Here is a 21,359-nt window from a genome sequence, read left to right as displayed (position 1 = left end):
TCCCTCTGATACTTTAGGGTGCACAGATCTGAAAAGATCTGCGCTCAAAGGACAAAAACAGAGAGAGATAATCGTGCATTGAAGACAAAGAAGAGCAGTGCTCAGAGCAGTGGCTCCATTTAGCAGTGAGTCACAATATGCTGCTCTGACTGTAATGGATTTTAAATGTGGTGAGGAGCCAGGCAGCGACATGGCAGGGGGATTACCTGAGTGAGTACAAGTGCTGTTTTTAACTTGTTAGGAGGTAGAGGACCCATATTGAGGCCAGCACACCCCCACACACACAAACACATGCTCCCACCCACACGCGTATTGTGCCCTAGTTTCACAGGCCCTCTTCTATGCCAGAGCATCCATCTCATCTGCAGGTCACCCCTGTTGCCTCCAAGGACAAACAGCCCATTAGCTAAATGAGCCTGGGGTCCCACACACCTGTCTGTTTCATTGTGCACAAAGGAAACCAAATGAATGCACCGCGTTACCAACAAAGACTGATTTTCACACACGCAGAAGCAAAAAAAAAGAATATAAGATGTTAACACGTGCATGTGCAGGCTGTGCAATAACATAAAAATGGGTGTGAGCACATTGAAACAGCTCGTTCTGAAGCATTCGTCTTGGTGCTGAACAGTAGCTTGCAGACAAGACAGGGCAGCTGGACGCGTTCAACAACAACAACAGTTTCACTGACAGTTACAAGGCGGGACAACAGCAGCATGGCAACACTCACAGATCTGACAACTACGCTTCATTCGCTTCATACATCACACAGTTGAACCCTCGTTTTTTTAATCGACACGTAACAGTAACATGAGAAAAATCGGAGCAATTTTATTTTGAAAGACGACCTTTCAGATACTCACCGCAAGGTGCGTTTAGTAGCTGCTGAGAAGATTCTGATCACGTTCTTTAACGATGGCGAGCAGTTTTCTGGTAGTGATTTATGATTTGTCTAAAGTAAACTCTTGGCACAGTTCCATGAAAACCTAGCGATGAAGAGCGGTGATGATTAAGATCAATCACCCGCAGAATAAAGACTAAATGGACCTTGTGGTGAAACGTCTCTGCAGCTGTTTCCAGTGCAAAGTGCAAGACTTTTCAAACCATTTTTAAAGGGTCTGTTTCATTAAATATATATTTGGGGTTATTAGTTACAACGTTTAGCTAAACCCAGCGTTCATTCTAATGGTCAGTAAGGAACAAAAAGAAGCCTATGAGACGGTTTCGGCTTCTCACTTGATTTATGGCCTCATAATAAGACCTAATTATGACCTAATGAGTTTATAGCCGTTCTCATTAGTTTTAAGTCTTATTTAATATTCTTCCTCCCTTGCTCCTGGTTCTGCCAGAGGTTTTCCTTCCCACTGTCGCCAACTGTATTATTATGCAGCTGTATTATTGCAGGGTCTTTACCGTGCAATATAACGTGCCTTGAGGTGACTGTTGTTGTGATATATAATAACAGCCTATATAAATAGGCTGTTATTAAATTTAATTGAATGAATACAAGAAAATTGCCTTTTAGTGTAAAATAAATGAGCAAGAAGCTGTTTTCGGTCACGATGCCTGGTTTCACAAAAAAAAGAGGGAAACGGCCAAAAGGCAGGAATAGGTGACATCGCACGGCTACTGTGTTAAAAACTAGCCTGTTTTTAGCCAAAACATTACCACCATCCATCTCAGATAAAATTATAAGAAGTTGTATCTGTTCTTCAAGCAGTCGGCTCATAAGAGCCTACGAATCCCAATCTTCACTTTATTTAAGATCAAAGCACAATTTTTTTGTGGATCTTTAAAAAGACCCTTAAAGAAAAATGCTCAGGACCAGTGTTCCTTCCATGCTAATACTTTGCTGACCCACTTTTAAAGATTTATTACACCGACTCTCTAATGACATCCTGTCATTCATCAGTCACGGCTACACTTTGTACCCTGAAATTAAAGTTGATACGAGCATATTTTTAAAGTTTCAGAGTCAGGAGTCGGGCCGTACTTTGTAGTTTAGAGAAGAGACAAGTGAAGAGCCTGGAGGAGCTTCAGTTGGAGCTGGGCCTCTAACCTCCCCTCATAGTACTGCCGTGCACCTCGTTAAAGAACAAAAGAGCACTTGCCTATCCATTTTTCACAGTACAATGGAGCACTTGCTAACTTAAATCCACCTGGGGATTGTTATTTCTGGAGGCCGTTATTTTCTGAATGGTTATTGCTCTCTTGGGTACAAACAAAAAACGAAGGGGAATCTCACACATGTTCCCTTTTTATCTGATTTATCTCCAGTCCCCACTGGTGAAAATTGAAGTGGTCACAGGAGACTTGTCATTTTGGCGGCTACTCAAATGGACCCTGGAGGAAAGACCAGATACAAATGTAGGACATGGGAGCAAGGTTCCTTCCTTGAGAGGGAGTGTTTATGTAGGTCTATCCTGCTAGCATCCTGCCCATCTGGGACTTGGTGTTCCTCCAATGAATTCTGGGTCTTTGAGTTTGTTTGGCCTGCAGCTATAGAGGTCACTGTACCAGAGGTTCAGCTGCAGCTCTCAGGCAGACAAACCCAAAGATATTGTTAAACCCTAATTTTAGAGAAAGCCTCTTGCGGGGAGTGAATTCCAGGTTTTATTGACTGTTGACGTTGCAGCAGGTTAGTGAAGTTGCCTTCACGCCTTTCAATGCTTATTGGTGTTAATAATAGATGCACTTCCATACTTTTGATTGTTTTCAAGTCATTTCTTATCTCTGTTGCTGTCATGATTACATTAACATACAAATTGTTATTTACTCACTGCAAAAATAATACACATGAAGCATCTACACAATCATCACAGTAAGAATAGACTTTCCTGATTTTATAATTTATCAACTTGTATGTTTCTTTAGCCGGGAAGCTTTTTTGTGTTACTTGTGGTTGCTATGGTTACTTGACCAACTTCTTCCCGTTTTACTTCCTTTCAGTAATCCATAGATTATATAAAAATAGCCTCTGGGTCTGAAAAGTGGAGCCAGTGCAAAACTTACTCGAATCTGCATTCCTACTAAAGGCCACCAGGGGGTAACTAATGGCTACTAATGTGGATACACAAAAAACCTGAGTGCATTACTTAATTTACAATGTTAAAAAATATTCTCCTAATGGGTTTAAGGGTCTGAGTTGCTAGTTTTACATCCTATTAAATGCAATCTGATGTTCATTTGCTAAATTATAGTTAAATTTAGAGTAGTGCCGTCAGCGTTAATCTTGTTAAAATTATGTTAACACCATATCCGAATCAATGTGGTAAATCTCCGTTTGCAAGTTAGCGTGGATTGCCAGTGCATGGGGCTGGACGGTGCTAATGCGTTAACAAACTAACCCCGCTAATACGTTGACGCCGTGCAGCCCCACCTACGGGGCGATCCGTGCTAACTCGCTAATGGAGATTTGCCGCGTTAATGCCGTTATGGCGTTAACGTCATTTTAACGAGATTAACGCTGACAGCACTAATTTAGGCTACGTCCACACGTACACGGGTATTTTTGAAAACTGAGATTTTCCGTTTTTGTTTTAAGAAATAATCCCGTCCACATGTAAAGGCAGAAATGAAGGAAAATGCTGCTAGGAACATGCCAAAGCAACAGGTGGCGATATATTCCCAAACGTGCAGAAATGTTGGCCAATCAGAAGTCTAGAAGCTTCGGTGGGAAAAAGTAAACAAAGCTGGGGCATAGAAGCAGAACCAAGTCGTATGTGTGGAGGGACAGTAACTGTGTGTGTGTATGTAAGAATTTAAACACTGCAGAGAGTAAAATTAACAGTAACAGTATTGTAGAAATTCATTTCACTGAAACAATAATGTGGCGCACAGTGTGACGTCAAAAAAGGCGCACACCTTTGCGTTTTCTGTGTTTTTCTCGTCCACACGTAAATGCAAAAACTGAGTTTTTAGAAATCTCCGTTTTCAGTGAACGAAAACGCCGTTTACGTGTGGACGAAAGGTGCAAACGCATAGAAAAATCTGCGTTTTCAAAAATACCCGGGTACGTGTGGACGTAGCCTTAGAGTAAAACAGAGGAGACGCAGGGTATGCCACAGGGCATGGCTACATTGTTACTGAAAAGTCACTGTGTCCCTCACTTGCTACATTCATCTACCAAAAGCATAAATTCGTAGTCAAGATGATTTTAGCAAAAACACAGGTCACATGATTGTGGTCTATTTTATATGCAATCTCAGATAATATGATTGCTTCAATGGAGCTCAAAATTCGACTAAGTTTGCAAAATTACTGCGACAAGTGGCTACCATAACTACCATAAAATATAGGCTGTATTTGCCTTTCAGTCACAGAGGGCAGGTATAGCGATTTTGTTCAATTTGTCATCTGCTCCTGCATTTTTCCACGTTAAATGGCTAAAATGGTGTTCAATTCAGACTTTTTCCCATTATGTATGACAAGGTGATATATAAAACTGATCCAAGAGCAACAGAACAATCACCTGGATATCTAAAACTACATTTGAATTTAAAGGGGCCATTTTTCACCAGGCGTATTCAGCACATTCATTTATGGATTTATGTAAAACAGCAGAGCCATTCAGCTCATGCTTTTACTGCTGCTGTGCAGATAAAGCAAGGACATCACAGCAGTTCTGTTCGAAACTACACACCTGTCTTGAAGACCTCATAGCGAACAGAGAATCCCGCCCCGTGGGTCTCGTAGTCGGAGACAAACTTGATGAGGAGCTGGCCGCCGGTGGAGATGATCGGAGACGGCGCGATTTTCCCGCAAAACTTTCCCAACATGGGCGAAGACTCATCGCCGCCATTGTAAACTTCCACATAGTCGTACCTGTGGGGGAATCAGAGGAGATGCACGTTCAGATTTATGATCCTGCAAAACAACAACAGCAGCAGCTGTGCGCAACTTTGACTTTGAATTGTTGAGACCGAGGATGATTTTTATGTTCCTGTTGATTTGCTTATTAGTGATTTGAGGCATTCTACTGATTATAGGTGGGACTGCTAGCTTACTGCAAATGTTTAATGAGGAGGGGAAGTGAATTTGTCTTCACTTCCCCTCCTTGCTGTTTGGCACACGATAGTAACTCAATGCGTTCCTGTTGTAAAAAGGAACAGAAATAAAAACTCGCACAATGCAAGAACAGGTCCTGCCTTGTGTTGCTGAGACAGATTTATCTATTCTTGAATGCATTTTCATAAATACTTTGATTCCGACTGCTCGAGGAGCTGAGGGGACACGCCCATACTGTGAAACCCCAACAAAGGAAGAGCATATTTGTTGTTCTCAAACATGTTTTGTTGAGCTTCTGGATTTCGACTGAATCGAGGCGTTTCCCCAAATACCACCTCAGCTGGCTGGCTTTGTTTGAAATGTTTGGGGTTTTTGTCCTTATAGCTAATACTGTTGTAGGATTATACGGTCTCAGCTGGATAATGTGCTCTGATGCAGCATTGTAATTAATGAGGAATGTAACTGTTTGCCTAGATTTAGAGCCGGTATCTGGATGGGCTGTGCAACAAGCTCACAAGGCAGTATGATATTAAAAAACTCAACCTCAAAAACGGCGTATGGCTCAGACTTGTGTGACTCTAGAACGTCTGCACATTCATATAAAAATGATCTTTGCTTAAATCTAACCCCACGTTGCGATCCATATAGTCACTGGACTTCATCTAGAGTAAAAAAACGAAAGACTGCGCATGTTGTTTTTTTTCACGATGATAAGAAAACATCAGCTCTGTCTCAAGTATGTGAGGGTAAATGAAAAGAGAATCAGATGCAGGAAACTGTAGCGTGAACAGAATCTATGAGATCGGACATGAGGCTTCTCCGTCTGGGAGTCAGAGGGACACCACAGAGAGAAAGAGAGAGGCAGAGATAACAGGAATATGAACACATGGCAGGATGAAGCACCGGGAGGCTGCAGGGATCCCACCGAGCGCACCGAGAGACTTCATCAGTCTCTGCCCTCAGTGTGGACCTCCCACCACCGCTGCAGACTCATCCTTTACCAGCCGACACCCTTCTGTCCGCCCATCGTCCGCTTTACAACATCTCAAGTCTGTGTGTGAGTATGTAATCAGTAATACGTGTGTTTTTGTTTATACTCTGCACATCAACTCGTGTTATTCAGCACCTTAACTACACTTTTAAGGGTCGAAATGAGCAAAAAGTGGATGTCTGCCTATATGAATACACTTGTAAGTGTGTGCATGTGATGATAATCATCTATTTGTGCTATGCAGGAGCTAAAATAAATAACTGGGCCTGTAGACGCTGCACAGGTTGTCTGCTCAGATGCAAGCTGGTTGAACAGATTCAAGACCACGTACACCAAATGTGACGAGCCCATCGTCAAAACAGGGTTTGAAAATGAAACATTTTCTATTCATATCAACTTGATTGCTTTCAGATCAGATTAGAGTAAGCTATAGTGCACAAAAATGCTGGATTTAGTCGTTGTTGAATAAAACATTTTGTCCTTGCGTGCTAGAAAACAGTTACGCCATGATTATTAATTCACTGCCTAAGAAAGCAGATAATCCAAAAAGTGAGTGCTTTAGGGTCGAGGTCCAGCTCCAGTGTTTGCTGAAATACCTCAGGCTGAGACAGAGGAGATTTTATGGTATTATTATTTTTTTTTCTTTTTTATTACTTGTAAAATTGTTGTTTAATCTACACATTTTGTCAGCACTTTATTATAGTTCTAATATCATCATTATGCATTCATCTCTGTGCACCTGGAAGCTGTGTGATGTTGTGTGCACTGGAGTTCTTGTTTGCAAAGGTTTGATGGGCCTCCTTTACATCAGAAAAAAAGAAACATTATGAAGCTCTTCTGCAAAGATTTCCAATATAGCATTAAGAATATCAGGACACCGGATACTCTCTGTACCTGGCATTCACACCCAGTTTGGAATTAACTATTCATTTCACAGGTTTTTAAAATGATAATATGTATGGATATTACCAATCATATTCCTGATTTATCACTTCCTGAAGCTGTATATCGCATCTGTATTATCTATAAGTCAATTTGTTTCTCGCTCTAGGAATAGATCCTGAACTCAAGGAAACAACCTGTTTAAAGAAGGGATTTAATAATAATTTAAGAGCGTGTGGATGCTGCACACAGAGGTTGGCCTCATCCTTGTGTGGGAAACACTGTTAAATTCCCTGTCTGGCAGTTATGGCGGGAAACCCCACTGGAAATCAGCTATACTGCTCAGACTGCCTCCAGCATCGGCACTCGGAACATGTAGGATGTGAAAGAAAAAAAAAAAAATCATTACTCACTATTCACTTGTTGGCCTTTTTATACTCTGCTCTTCATGTCCTTGTTTTGACATGTATCTCTTATTATTTCTACAGTGTCTGAAAGCGTTAGTAGCTGTTTTGATTAGTGCTTTACAAATATTTCGCACAGCAGTAATATATGATGTACAAAGCCTCATCCTTTCGAGGCAGCAATGGAGGCAATTTGGGATAAGAAGAATCGGAGCTGATATGTGTAAAATAAAAGAGCGGCAGAAGTGGGACGTGATTGGCTGTGCCGTCCTTGAGTAAGACAGAAAATCCATACGAGCTCTAAGGTTTTTGTTTTGAAGCAAAGTTTGACCTCTGACCTATCAGACGAGTTTTCTTGAGGAAGCTGGAAAGAATATGAAAATATTCCTTTAGCAGCTTGTTGGTCAGAAGCTCGTAGATGAGACTGACATTAATGAGAGTTCTTCCCCACAGTGATGCATATTTAAAACAAAAACAAGCTTCCCCAGATAACCATGACCGGTTTAATGCATTTGAACCAGAAACGATAAACACACCTATGGCTTTCGCACAGAAACTTAATCGGTGGGTTTTGACTGGAGCTCGTCTAGACGGTTAGCTTGACTCAGACTGCTGACTGATGATTTTCCTGATGGCTAACAGCATTAGCGTGCAGGCAGAGAGCTTGTTAGGTAGTAGTTTTCAAAGAGCCTCCCCGTGAGTCTGACAGCAGGGTTTGTTTTCTCTCCTGTATCTGATGCAGACATCTTGATTTAAAGTCTTTTTGGTCTCTTTGTCTTTACGGTGAGGGAAAAACAAAGCTCCTGTGCATCAGTGTGCACAGATGTGAGGATGTTTCTAGATCTAATCTTGCAAATCATAGCGGTGATTATAGGTAAGGTCTTGAACAGGTGAGCAAAAGTCATTTAGAAAATTATAAAAAATATAATTTGGATATTTTAATTTCTAACAGTGTAAACTGGATTTATTAAACAGCTTTTCTCGCCTTTATTAGATGGTTAAAAGTGGAAAGACAGGAGACACAACATAACAAGGTAAAATAAAGGCTCATTTTAGACCAGGCTCTCCCAGGACACGTTTAAATCTGCAAACATTTAAGGACATTGGCTTTGTACTTTCATCCACCTAACAATAACACATTTCTAAAGAAATCATACAGGATCAGCTGCCAAAGAAATGCCACAAAATTCAGAGTTTTACACCAGCAGGCAAAGTAGAAACACAGTCAAAGCCCAAAGCTGCCCAGACGCAGACTCTCTAAGCTCAGTGAATTAAAAGGCCCCAAGTTATTTAACTAATACACCTATTACGGCAGCAAAAAGCTCTAAAAACATGATTATGAAAAGACAGCAGCATTTTATTTTAAAAAAATGCTTTTAATTTTAATGTTGTGAAATTTACAGTAGCTCTCAGACAGCTCAGGGGACAGATGATGTTTTCTGTGTTCAAACAGGGATACGTTCGCCTTGGGTGTACAAAATCTGCTCTTTCTCCTTTTCTGACTTATTTTCCTTTTGTCTCTGGTCTCACTCTGCATGCGTTCGCAGACGGCTTTACATGCCCGGTGAGAAATGGACTTAAGTGCTCACTTGTAAAGTCTTAGTGCCGACGGTGATGTGTAGGTGATGGCATTTTTATTCATAGCATCAAACTTCCACCCAGCTCCTCCACCTCTCCCTCCCTTGTCCTCCCCTAGAAAGGCTCATAAAATAACAGGGAGAGCGAGGCGCACAGAAACTGTGTGTGTCTGGTGTGTGTGGCTGCATGCAGATGGCTACACTCACTCCCTCAGTCACTGCAGCCAGTCCTGCAGGCAGTGAGTGTTTGCACAGACAGCCCGTTTAATGAAGTGGGTCTGTCTCTTCACACTCTAGTTAAGGAGAGTCTCTCAGTCTTCAGCCCTGCAGCCTCCTCTCCATCCCCTCACATCACTCATTAACCACACCGGCTATTCATGCCCTCCAAATGCAGCTGTCCGTGGCAAATGCCTTGCTCAAGGGCAAAAATGCTTGGCATTCCATCTGGAGGCCCAAGAGCAGATGTTTAAATTAACATTTTATGCAATTAATGGATGCACTTACTGACCGTCATGTATAGAACAGGAAGTGCATGTGAAGGTTAATAAGCAGTAGAAGAAGAGCAGAGGAAGGTGAAGAGGTGGATAATAAAGAAGCAGGAGCTTCAAGAATTAAACAGTTTCATAAGAAATGTGCGATTTTTTTTGTCCACTCTATGGCACAAAGAACTCATAATTTAACAAAATTCAGTGGAAGCTAATAATTGTGCCGTTTCCCCCTCAGAAAATTAAGGGAGTGTGCCCCAAGGAGCCAGGTCTGTCACTTTTATAATTACGGTTTGATTTGATTGCAAAAGTTACAAGATGAAAGAAGCTGAAGGTTAAGATTAAACTGGTCTGAAATCTCTTTTTTGGATGCACTTTCTCAAGTTTCTAAATATGTTTGCAGACTATGATTATTGAAAGTTTATGAATTCATTTGAAAAGTCTTTACAGATATTCATCTTACATATATAACCACCTGACAAAATCTATATGGCGAGGACGCTACAGTCTTAACTGCAAAAGAAAATGACTAAGCGGTGAGACTGTGAGTGCCAGTTCACTTTGCTGGGTGAGCAGGTGACCATATGCCACATGGTCGGAGTGCAGTAGGGTTTGAGTCCAACCTACGGCCCTTTGCGGTGTGGCATCCCCTTCTTTATTTTTCCACCTTTTGGCTTTAAAACTAAACAAAGTTGAGACCTAACGTGTGGTCTTAACCTAACAGCAGTAACAATAACGCTATATTTTAATTGATGAGAAAAGGGCAACTGAAAAATAACGATTATGCAGATGTGTCAAAAGCTGCAGTTACTCCAGTGGCCACTAGAGGCTCTAAGACAATTCTCATGTGTGCCTCTGTTAAAATCCCCAACTTCAACAAAATAACATGTTTACAGCTTGGTACAAAGAAAGGTTTAGTACAAAGTAGCTAATTTCTCCCTTTATAACGCTCGTATGGGGGGTGATCTGCTGTTATAGCTCATCCATCTGGGAGGGAGAGCCTTCAGTTTTCAGGCCCCTCTTCTGTGGAACCAGCTTCCAGTTTGGATTCGGGAGACAGACACTATCTCTACTTTTAAGATTAGGCTTCAAACTTTCCTTTTTGCTAAAGCATATAGTTAGGGCTGGACCAGGTGACCCTGAATCCTCCCTTAGTTATGCTGCAATAGATGTAGGCTGCCGGGGGATTCCCATGATGCATTGAGTTTTTCCTTTCCAGTCACCTTTCTCACTCACTATGTATTAACATACCTCTCTGCATTGAATCATATCTGTTATTAACCTCTGTCTCTCTTCCACAGCATGTCTTTTATCCTGTCTTCCTTCTCTCACCCCAACCGGTCGCAGCAGATGGCCCCGCCCCTCCCTGAGCCTGGTTCTGCCGGAGGTTTCTTCCTGTTAAAAGGGAGTTTTTCCTTCCCACTGTCGCCAAAGTGCTTGCTCATAGGGGGTCATATGATTGTTGGGCTTTTCTCTGTATCTATGAAGCGCCTTGAGGCGACATTTGTTGTGATTTGGCGCTATATAAATAAAATTGAATTGAATTGAATTGAATTGAATCCGTTCGGATTTAGTTAAAGATTGAAGTCTGGGCGTGGCCACTTTAATAAAAGGGTCAGCACAGGCAGCAGCTAAAATGGATAGCTTGGCCTATGCTAGTCCCGTATGTCTATTATTTATGTGCAATAACAACATGCACTTGCATGTTTTTCTGTACAGTCTATGGAAACGGGGCGGCTAGCAAAATTTCTAACAGGCCTAACTGGGAAAACAAAAATGCGATTTCACTGATTAGAAATAATTTCCATTCAGTTGAGAAACCAGCTAAAGCAAAACAAATAAACGTGTCACAGTATTACCCTCGCATATAAGTAATCTCTGTTACGGTAAGTGCAAAGAAAACTGTTGAGAACAGTGACCATTTAGTTCTTCCAGCGCTGCCAAATTTAACACAAATGAGGATGTGGCAGATTACCACTTAAAATAAATAAGATCCAGACATGGAATGGGAATTTTTCACACAGCCCCGAATTCCTTCTCACCTCTTTCCCAAGCTACTGGAGTGCTGAAATGTAAGCATGCACCCTCGTTCTGCTCTCCAAATGCATTACAACTCATTAACATGCTCATGGTGCTGTGTTGTATTGCATTACCCCTGTGGCTAACTTCTTACAGCACATCTGGAACATATCACAGGAGCATTTACAGAGTGAACTTTGAGCTGTTGCTACGTTCACCTCCTGCGAGGCGAAGCTGAAGCTGGGAATGACTCAGTGTTTCTGCAGAGCGCCGTCACACCTTCTTCTTTGACATCCCTTTATTTTAACCAGATCCCTTTCCTTTCGTCTGGATCCCTCTGTGCAAACACTGTCTGCGCTCCACCTTCCTCTCCAGACATTAAAAGGTTCTTCCAAAAGCTTCTCTTTCAGTCATTTTCAGGTGGTAAAGTTTGATCAAGTAGTGTAATAAACTTTTTGGCATGCCCACTTTTCTCCGACAGCACCCATCTACTCCTGTCTCATCCAGTGATTTCCTTCATTAGCCTTTTAACAACCTAAGCAAAATATTTTTGGACTCAGCAGCAGACTGAGAGCCATTGTGTCGATAACACTAAGACAGTACTCTGTTTTTAAAAGGGTATCATGCCCTATTCTCTAAATTTAACAGGTATTGTCATGCATCATCGTCCAACGGGCCTAAAAAAAAAATTGCATAATGCAACATTTTTTCTTTTACACCCAAACAAGTCTACTTTTAATGTATTAAGCAGTTAAAGCTGCCAAACTGTATATCCTGAATAATTACCCAAAAATCCGTCAATACAAATTCCCTTCGCCTTTGTAAACAAGAACTGCACTGAATAATAGGCAAAATTGTCAGCAGCCTTTACATCAGAAGTTCTCTTCTGTTACATCCTGTTTCCTGTTCATGAGTCATTTAGGACTTTTTACGCCAGAAACGATGGCGCACACTCCTTGAATGCTACATTTGATCTGTGCATCATTTCCTCACAAAGCAGAGAGGTGTATCTAGTTAAACTAGGTGTAAATAATGGATGTTGCTCACTGGTTTGTGAAGTTCCACATTGATTTTAGCATTTTGGCTGATGTTGTTTTGTCTTTATGGAGCCAGAAGTCAGCATACGAGCTAATGCATGCTAGTTTGTTTAGCAAGGTGCAGCCATAGTTTCCTCCACCATAGAATTCAAATAATTTGGTAATATTCATGTTGCACATTGATATAAATCACATACAGATGTATGACTTGAATTAGCACAGGTTATACCCACCTAACAGGTTCTCACTCCCAACGCGTAATATACTGACGATTCGTCACGTCCCAAGGCATTCCATGAGAACGCGAAAGGTGACCTTCCGTATTCCTATGCTACGCGCCGGACTGTGAATGAAATCGAATAGATTTATTCCAGCCCTAACCTTATCCCTAATCTTAACCACCACCTTAATCGTGTTAGATGGTGTTTTCCAAAGTGATTTAAGTAAAATAAACATACATGTAGATTCATTCCAATTGGTTCTCATGTTCCTCATTTTTCTGAACTTGTAATATAGACATGTTGGGTGGCCGGAAGCGTAATATACCGACGATTTGTCACCTAGTGTAAAATGTTACGCTTTGAGAGTGAGAGTGCGTTTGCCCACCAAATACCACTTAACAAACAGGCTACACGCCTAATCATAAAAAAATTAAGTCTATTAATTATTGATACAGCTCAACTGTTGACATGTACATTAAGAAAACATATGGAGTGGGAACAAAACTGTGGAAGCTAAAATTGTTTTTGTAACAAGCAAGGAGAATGACCGTTTCTGCTGTGGACAGTTTAACATGGGAGTCAATGGACTGTGTGATTTGCAAAACCAACTTTAACCTCCTAAGACCCGAACTAGTCCGTGGCATACATTTTTAATTTCTCTTTGATATTTGGACATATTGGGACTCTGATGGCTGCACTTACAGCCACACAGTGGTAATACCCACCATGTTAGTGTAGAGGCTTATAAGTAACATTGCATTCACATATGTCTGTCTTTAAATATAGGAATTAATTTACAGGACAATAAATAACTGGTTTTGGTTTAGAATTAATTCACATATCCACATAACACTGCATTCTAAAATAAGTGCGCACATTTTAGTTTACACTGTTATGTATGATTAATCTTTTGTTTTCTGAGTTAGTTTCTTAGTTGCAGCTGTTCCAGTCCCTTGATTAAGGAGCCAAGAGGTGGAAAAGGGGCGGAGCGAGCTTTAAAGGAAGACTGCAAATTGGTTCATGCCATAACTCGGGACCATGGGGGGGAATTGGAGTTCATTATGTTTGGTTTTGTGTGTTTTACCCCTTCTCCTGTTTTTGTGGGCTGATCAGCCACTATTTAAGTTTCCCCTTTGTCTCGTTAAGTTTGGTCAGTTTGTTTGAGTTATCAGTAGTGTTGTCAACTTTGAGTAGAGTTTTGTTATTTTGACCTCTTTTATGGGCCCAAGATTTTGATTCTTTTTCCATGATTTAACCAATAATTTTTTGTGGGTTAAATAAAAATCATTTTTTTGGACTTTAACCTTAAACCTAAAGTTTCTTTCACTTCTCGGTCCATCACAGGGACCCAATGAATATAAAAACAAAGAATTACCAGATTTTTTTTAACCTGATTTTTGTTTCTAAGAAAAATGAGAGCCACATATGAGGATATTCATTTAGAATTTCAATAGAACAGTGGCAGCATAATGTCCTCATAAATGGATATCAGGCACTTGTAGAGCAAAATGTAGTATTTTGGTCTAGACAACCCAAAATATGACGTCCACATATGTGGACGGCAGGTCCTAGGAGGTTAAGTGGCCAACTGAAGAACTTCCCTGTTGGTTCAACAATGGGGGCACCACACAGTGCTGTCTAAGCTTGACTGGAAAAATAATATGTGAGGAAGGACATAAATGTTCTAACGTGGTCCCCAAATTCTCTCGGATTTTGTGCATACCACTGAACGTCTGTCAATAACAAGCTTCTTGAATAAACAAACTCAAAACTGTCCATTAAAACATTGTTTTCTCAAGTGTTTTTGTTGCTTCAGAAAACAGACTTACGCTCATTCTCCCAGGATTTAAACTGACCTCGAATCTCTAAATTACACGTCTGACCTTCAACTCTAAACTGAGTCAACTAATTTAATGGCTTTCCTTATTGATAACAGCTTTCGTCCCTAAATGCAAGCCAAGCTCCCACAGTGTGACTCTGTGAACACATTTTTGTCCTTGTGAGTAATGCGCACACACTCGCACACAGGGGGACGCTGAAGGCTACAATGTTCCGATTTTGTAATACATGAGTGGTTTCTGTGTTTAACCGATAAACTCAGCCTGACCAGTCGCTCTGCTGGGAGGCTACAGATGGCACATGTGTGTGCGTGCGTGTGCGTAGTGTCTGAGCGCGTGAGCAGAAAACACACTACGATGCCACCTGTCATCACAAACGCACACCAGTCCATCCCTCTGCGTTTATCACCTCCTCCGTGTTCGTCACGAAATCGACATCATCTCCTGCTCGCCGTCTTACTCACTCGCTGCAGCTCAACTCATCTCCTTACAATACTCTTAGTCATTCTTCTACTCACGCTCACGTATTTTGCATAAATACTCACTTGCATTCATGCCATCCAATTACTCACAACACACGTGTCCATTTTTAAAAATTGGGTTCTCCCTAACTGACACAATATATTCCTTAACAGCCCCACAGTCACAGACTGACTCGGTACAACTGCAACACGACTGTTAGATGCCACCAAATCCTTTCAGGCATGCAAACCACTGGCCTTCTAACGTATTCTCAACCCAGTGCATCAAACGCTGTAATCTTTCAGTAGCCATTAGTGTCACAGAGAGAAGCTCGAGCTCCGGTGTCAATGCCTTGATCCACCGGGCATGCCCGGGACGATCAAAGCGAATGGTTCTGTTTGAAAAACTGACAAAATATGCAAGACAGTAAGTAGAACAAAAAGAATATGTCATGGTCCCTGTGTCTGCCCGGTCAGCCCTACAAGGCGACATGTGTTTGTTTTAAAGTTTTTCTCTCTCGTCGCTCTGCCTTCCCCACACACCCGTTTCCAATCACGCATCTATCATGTTAGTCCAAAAAAGGCTAGGCAGCGCCTGTACCACCTACGACAACTAGGGAAGTTCAGGGTCTCACCAGACATCCTCAGGACTTTCTATACAGGCGCTGTGGAGAGCATCCTCACAGAGAACATCACATCCTGGTATGGGAACAGCTGTGTCAAGGACAAAAAGCTCTTCAGAGAGTGATCCGTACAGCAGAACGCTGCTGCAGGACTGCTCTCCCCTCCCTACAGGACATTCACACCAGGAGATGCTGGTCCAGAGCAGCGCAGATATCGAAGGACCCGTTCCACCCCAGCAATAAACTGTTCCAACTTCTGCAATCAGGCAGAAGGTTTGGCACCATCTGGGCAAGATGCCCTCAGGCCATCCGTGTGTTAAATCAGGACATGCCCCCTCCCCAATCAACCATAACTGACTGAGACGAGACTCGTTATCACATTCTCATATCACGCCTGATCCTCTGGCTTCACTGCGGCACAAGTCACTTTAACACCCCACTCACACAATGTACATTCCCAAATTTGAACTGTAAATTTCCAGATTGTTTATTTAATTTAATTTAACTATCTTAATGCAGCGGTCCCCAACCCCCGGGCCTCAGACCGGTACAGGTCCGTGAGTCGTTTGGTGCTGGGCTGCGAGAGTTGAGGCTCAGGTGTGAAATGTATAGTTTTCAGGGTTTTTATCGGTTTTGAGTGTTATTTTGTTATCGTTTTTATCGTTTACTCGGTTTTCCTGGGTCTTTTCATGTGTGTTATGAATAAATTTTATTTTTTTCGGTACTGGTACTAGTTTTATTTTGTTGTATTTATCCGCGACACCTTAAAGGCCGGTCCATGAAAATATTGTCGGGCATAAACCGGTCTGTGGCGCAAAAAAGGTTGGGGACCGCTGTCTTAATGTATATAATTCATTCACTGCCTGCACATAATGTCCTCTTTGTATATATTTACTTACTTACTGTATATAATGTTTTCTCTCTCTTTTTGCACAGTCAAGGCGCGTATCAGGACACATTTCACTGTGTGTTGTACTTGTATAACTATACACGTGATAAATGAAAGATCTTGAATCTTTCTATGCCACGTCTTAAGGCCGGGACTTAGAGTCTCTTGTCGCTGAATGATTGTGCTAGACACGTTAGTGTAAAATCCCGGCTTCGTGAAAATTAGAAAAGCTTTCCTTCGCGAGTTTGTTTCCTGGTTGTGTCCTCCGTCTCTTGTAAACCTCTAACCCTGCGTTTTGGAACCCTGAGCGTGAGTTGTTTGGCGTGGCTGTGTGAAGATTTCCCCCCAGCAGAGCGAGCGAGTGTGGAAGGAGCGTGTGGAACTGTGTTTGGAATATGAGTGTGAGAGGACCTGTGGACCTTGGCACCCCCGACTTCTCCCCACCTGTATATATTCTGCACCTGGTATTTTTGTGAATAAAGAACTGTTTAATTGTGACTTTCAGTCTGCGCCCGACTCCCATCCGTTCACCGTGACAGAATAGTGGCGTCGTCGGCTATCGACAGAGAGACCGACTTTTCTCCCATTTGTTTTCGCCGTTTCCTTTCATGCGAACCTGATATTTGATAGAAAACGATGGACTTTCTGGGTGTGATAAGTGAAGCAAATGTTGAAGCGCCTTCTTTGGTGCCAAAAGAGTTCTGGTTGCATAGAAGACTTTGGAGTCGAGTCAGAAGTCTTTAGAGTCAGACATGAGGATTATCCAGGCAGTGCTCATTGGCTAGCAACTTGTCAATCCCAATGTCCTCAGTTTGACTAAGCTGGTTAGGCTATGAATGCTCAGCTCGAAGCTTGACTCTACAATAGAAAAACTGCACATGGAAAGATGGTGCTATAGTGGTGCTGAAGGTGTTAAAATGTGATGCCAAGCTGTGCTAACCAGGACAAAAGCTGCTCTCAGTGTCACAGTGCATCAGCAGAGGACTCCAGCTAGGAGAAAATTGCCTGGCTGTGAGACTGTGCTGGTTCTTCACCAGATGTGTTGATAAACGTGTATCATTGCTTCTCGAATATCCTTTTTTACATGGTCCAAAGATTATGCATGTAAGGGTTTAGAGAAAGCGGCTGGCAAGTCTACAGTGACAAGTAAAATATGTGGTGTCACATAATTCATCACTTCTACCCGACCCAGCAGCTTATGCCAGCCTTGAGATTAAGAATAGCATCGGAAAAAATGACCTAACTCTCAAATTCAGCAGTTAAGGACACACTTATCACAACACAACAGTCATTTCACATCTAACAGACTTAGATGATCAATGACCATGGCTGCTAATCAAATACCCTGAACCTACATGCAAATTTGGTCCTAGATGACAAATTGTTCATGAGACTCTGTAACTGAGGTCTGATGATGAATCTCAAAAACTGAGAAAACATATTAAAGCAAATCCAATTTAAGCCAATAGGATTAAACAGTCACAAGAAGTTTGCCCAAAAAAATAAATTGGGCCAAGCAGCCAAAGTATGAATATCCTCATCCTTCACCTCGGCCGTGCAGATACAAAGCCACGGCAGCGCAATCCTTCTGGGAAATTAAAACGGAGGCAAGGAGGAGGTGGAATTTGTTCTCATTTAGGAAGCCTTAATCCAGCAGAAAGGGGAAAGAGAACACCGTTTTCCCCTCCGCTTTCTTAGACAGACTGTTTAGGGACCCAGAAGGATGAAATGAGATTTGCTGCAAACTCGTCGGTGTTTAATGTGGAAAAGGTGAACAGAACGAACGTCAGACTCGACATTTTGGAGAGTCGGAAAGTTATTCTGTTGCTCGAAGTGCTTTTGTTTTATGATAAAAAAAAAAAAAGATGAGCTAAAGCCTGTATGTTTTATACAAGTAATAAAAAATCCAGGTGTTTCCTGTGAGTGCAGAAAATGAGATAAAGTTTAATCAGCTTCATAAAATTTGCTACATCCTGAGCATGCCTGGGTAACTTTAGACTTCAATAAACACAGCAGGGCGTTTCAGAGTCTGAATCCTGAAAAACTCCAAACTTCTCACTTTGTACCTGAGAGATTTGGGAGGAAAAAGACCCTTTGTCAACCGACACTCAATCCTCACCTCTCTGAAGTGATCCAGGGTCAAAGCAATAAACACGCTGTCACTTCCACTGCACTTTGACATGCGTTAGCACTCGACAAGTTCATTTGCATTCACAGAGAGCCTTTCCCCCGCTATACATTCTCCTCTCTAGTTTCCAAAAACATGTGAGATTAATTATCCAACCCTATTCAGACACAAATATAGAAACTCTAGCAGGGATTGTTCAGTGTGCAGCGATGGACGCTTGCTGACAGACAGACACGGAGGCAGATAGAGAGATAAAGAGCAAACACTCAGAGGCTGCGAAACAGTCTTCATTCTGACAGAAAGATGATACCGAGCAGAACTGCCTCCTGGTGTTGGGACTTAATGACTAACATTTGGAAAATAAACCAAGTTATATGGAGATTAGCCCATTTGCAAAATTGGCTTTTCAGTAATAAAAACATAAACACCCAAATGAGTCTCGTGTTATTTGAGGATTACTGTTTCTGGAGCTCCACGCTAACACTTTAGCAAGATGAATAACAATAGGATTAGAGTTTTTAAAACAACAGCATGTTCTAATTGGAAAGCTGAAACATTTCTCATCATTCAACAACCAAAAAGTTGATGCACATTCTCCAAAGAGCCAAATAAAACTACATTCTCCTCATTCAATTAACACTAAATCGCCATTTCTCATAATAAAAATGTTCGGCAGTTATAACCGACGTGTCTTATCTGTTCATCTAAACACGCCAACTATTGCCTGTTATTGCTCGAATAAATGTGCACTACACTAAATGTTAGCAAAGAACAGCATAAAATATCTCTGGTGACTAATGCAGCATTTCCTGGGGAGTTTCCTTGATTCATCAGTCTAATTCAAAACTACTTACAGCTTATTATGCAGTCACCTACCCCCACTCACTGTGCTTTGCAAAGTATGCAAAAGTTAAACTAAGAAAGACACAGACACACTGCACTAAAGTTTATTCACATGAAAGTAAAGTATCAAGTTATTCTCAAAGTTTTTCTAGATAGTAGCAACTAGCGTTGGGAGAAATCACTGGTTTTCTTTGGGGCCACATTTGAACTTGAATGCTGGCATCGATTCTGGTCTGGCTGCTTTAACTCAGCCGCAGGTTCACCTTATATTAGCCAAATGTCAGCTAGGTTATGTCACTGTAGCTCACAAACAGTGTTGGGAAGGTTACTTTTAAAATGTATTCCATTACAGAATACATGCCCCAAAATGTAGTAAAGGGACCTCTGGCTAATACGTCGGGTTCTGTGTCGGGCTCTTAGCCGAAAACTAGCTTTACTTTGTTGTCTGGGTCAACCTTGCTAGCGAGAGACAGAGAGAGGCGTTGAAAGGCTGCTCCAACGGAACTTATTGTTTCGGAGGAAAACACGAACACGGTGTACAGTCGAGTCTTAATAGCTTACTTACAACTGGGCTCGTCAGGCTCTCTTCTTGGCTGCAGTGGTTATTATTATATTTACATGCTTCCAGCTCCTGTTTTTGCTCGATGACAGCTCGTACTTTTCCTTTTTCTCCCTCCCTCGCTCACAGACACATAACGTGTATGGCAGTCCATTCTCCCTGCAGCACGGACTACACTGCCTATGATGCTACATTCTTTAGAGCTATACCGGTAGCATTCTGCCTATTAGCTTAGCACAACAACAACAAAAAGGCCTCTCTCACCCAGGAAACACGCAGAAAGAGAGCGTCACCCTGTAACCATGGCAACTGTAACGCTGCCGCCTGGAACAACAGAACGTAGCTGTCAAACAAAACCCAAACAGTCCTGACCCGCCACAATATGAAACAGGGAAGTACCGCCGTGTAATCCATTTATTTCAACAAAGTAACTGTATTCTAAATGCCACCTTTTTAAACGGTAACTGTAACGGAATACAGTTACTCATATTTTGTATTTTAAATACGTAACGGCGGTACATGTATTCCGTTACTCCCCAACACTGCTCACAAAATATTTGCTGTTGTTCACGTCAAACGTAGCTCAAGACTTTTGGGCTGCAAATGAGGTGTAAGTGCAACACGTAGCTCAGATTAGGCCCAAATGTGTCTGTTAGCTGGGCTGGGGTCAACACAATGAATACATTCATTCATACATGCATGCACGCATTGGTCTCATTTTTAATTCGTGCATATATCTGTGTGCTTTTGCTTATGCCTCCCACACATTTCCGTCTGTTTATCATCTGCCCGCAAGATGTGTATGCATGTGTATGTTCTGCCTGCGTGTCTCATTCAGAGGTCACTCTGGATGTTTCTACCCAGACAGATACAACACATTCCTTTACAAGCTAAAGAAGAAAAAGGCTGTTGTCCATCCCGCGACTGAACTGCCATTCAGACTGCACTGAGGGCTGGTCCCCTGTTACGCATATTTAAAAGCCTCTCAAGCTGCTCGTCCTCCCTGAAGGGGGTCAAAACACAGTTTGACCCCTTGACTGACCTCTAACCCTCATATCCCGAGCCTGACCTGTCCTGACTGAAGCACGAGGAGTGAAGTCGTTACGTTTGGTGATGAGTAGTGCGGTCCCTTTGATTTTTATGCATTTAACAAACAAATCACAAGGATTCTTTTCTCTTTCTAAAGACATGTCTGGGAATCCTATTTTAGAGGTGTCTCAAAGTTCACACAGGGGCATTTTTACACCACAGCCAACTGCTGGGCAAGACCCCGTTTTCCCTGAGAGCTTTGCTGAAGGGTGAAAGCTGCTCTGGCTGGACTTCAATCCAGAAAAACTGTCTTAAGTAGATTCTTATGTGCTATCAGGAACAAATAATCCATAAGTAAAGGGCAAA

General features: G+C 41.8%; 1 protein-coding gene across 5 annotated transcripts in view; it reads right to left on the bottom strand.

The window, feature by feature from the left end:
* LOC146497265 (neuropilin-1a-like) overlaps positions 1-21,359 on the bottom strand; it is a 204,797-nt gene that overhangs the window by 70,267 nt on the left and 113,171 nt on the right. For all 5 annotated transcript variants that reach the window (XR_014870593.1, XM_085140467.1, XM_085140468.1 and 2 more), the window contains one exon: positions 4,643-4,824. Coding sequence is in view for 4 of the 5 variants with exons in the window: in XM_085140467.1 (XP_084996593.1) it covers positions 4,643-4,824 (182 nt within the window). In the remaining variant the exon portion in view is untranslated. The remainder of the gene's footprint in view (positions 1-4,642; positions 4,825-21,359) is intronic.

Source organism: Neolamprologus multifasciatus, chromosome 18 (genome assembly GCF_963576455.1).
Source record: "Neolamprologus multifasciatus chromosome 18, fNeoMul1.2, whole genome shotgun sequence".
NCBI classification, from domain to species: domain Eukaryota; kingdom Metazoa; phylum Chordata; class Actinopteri; order Cichliformes; family Cichlidae; genus Neolamprologus; species Neolamprologus multifasciatus.
The sequence above is the reverse complement of the archived record's forward strand: the minus strand, read 5'-3'. Positions and strand labels throughout refer to the sequence as shown.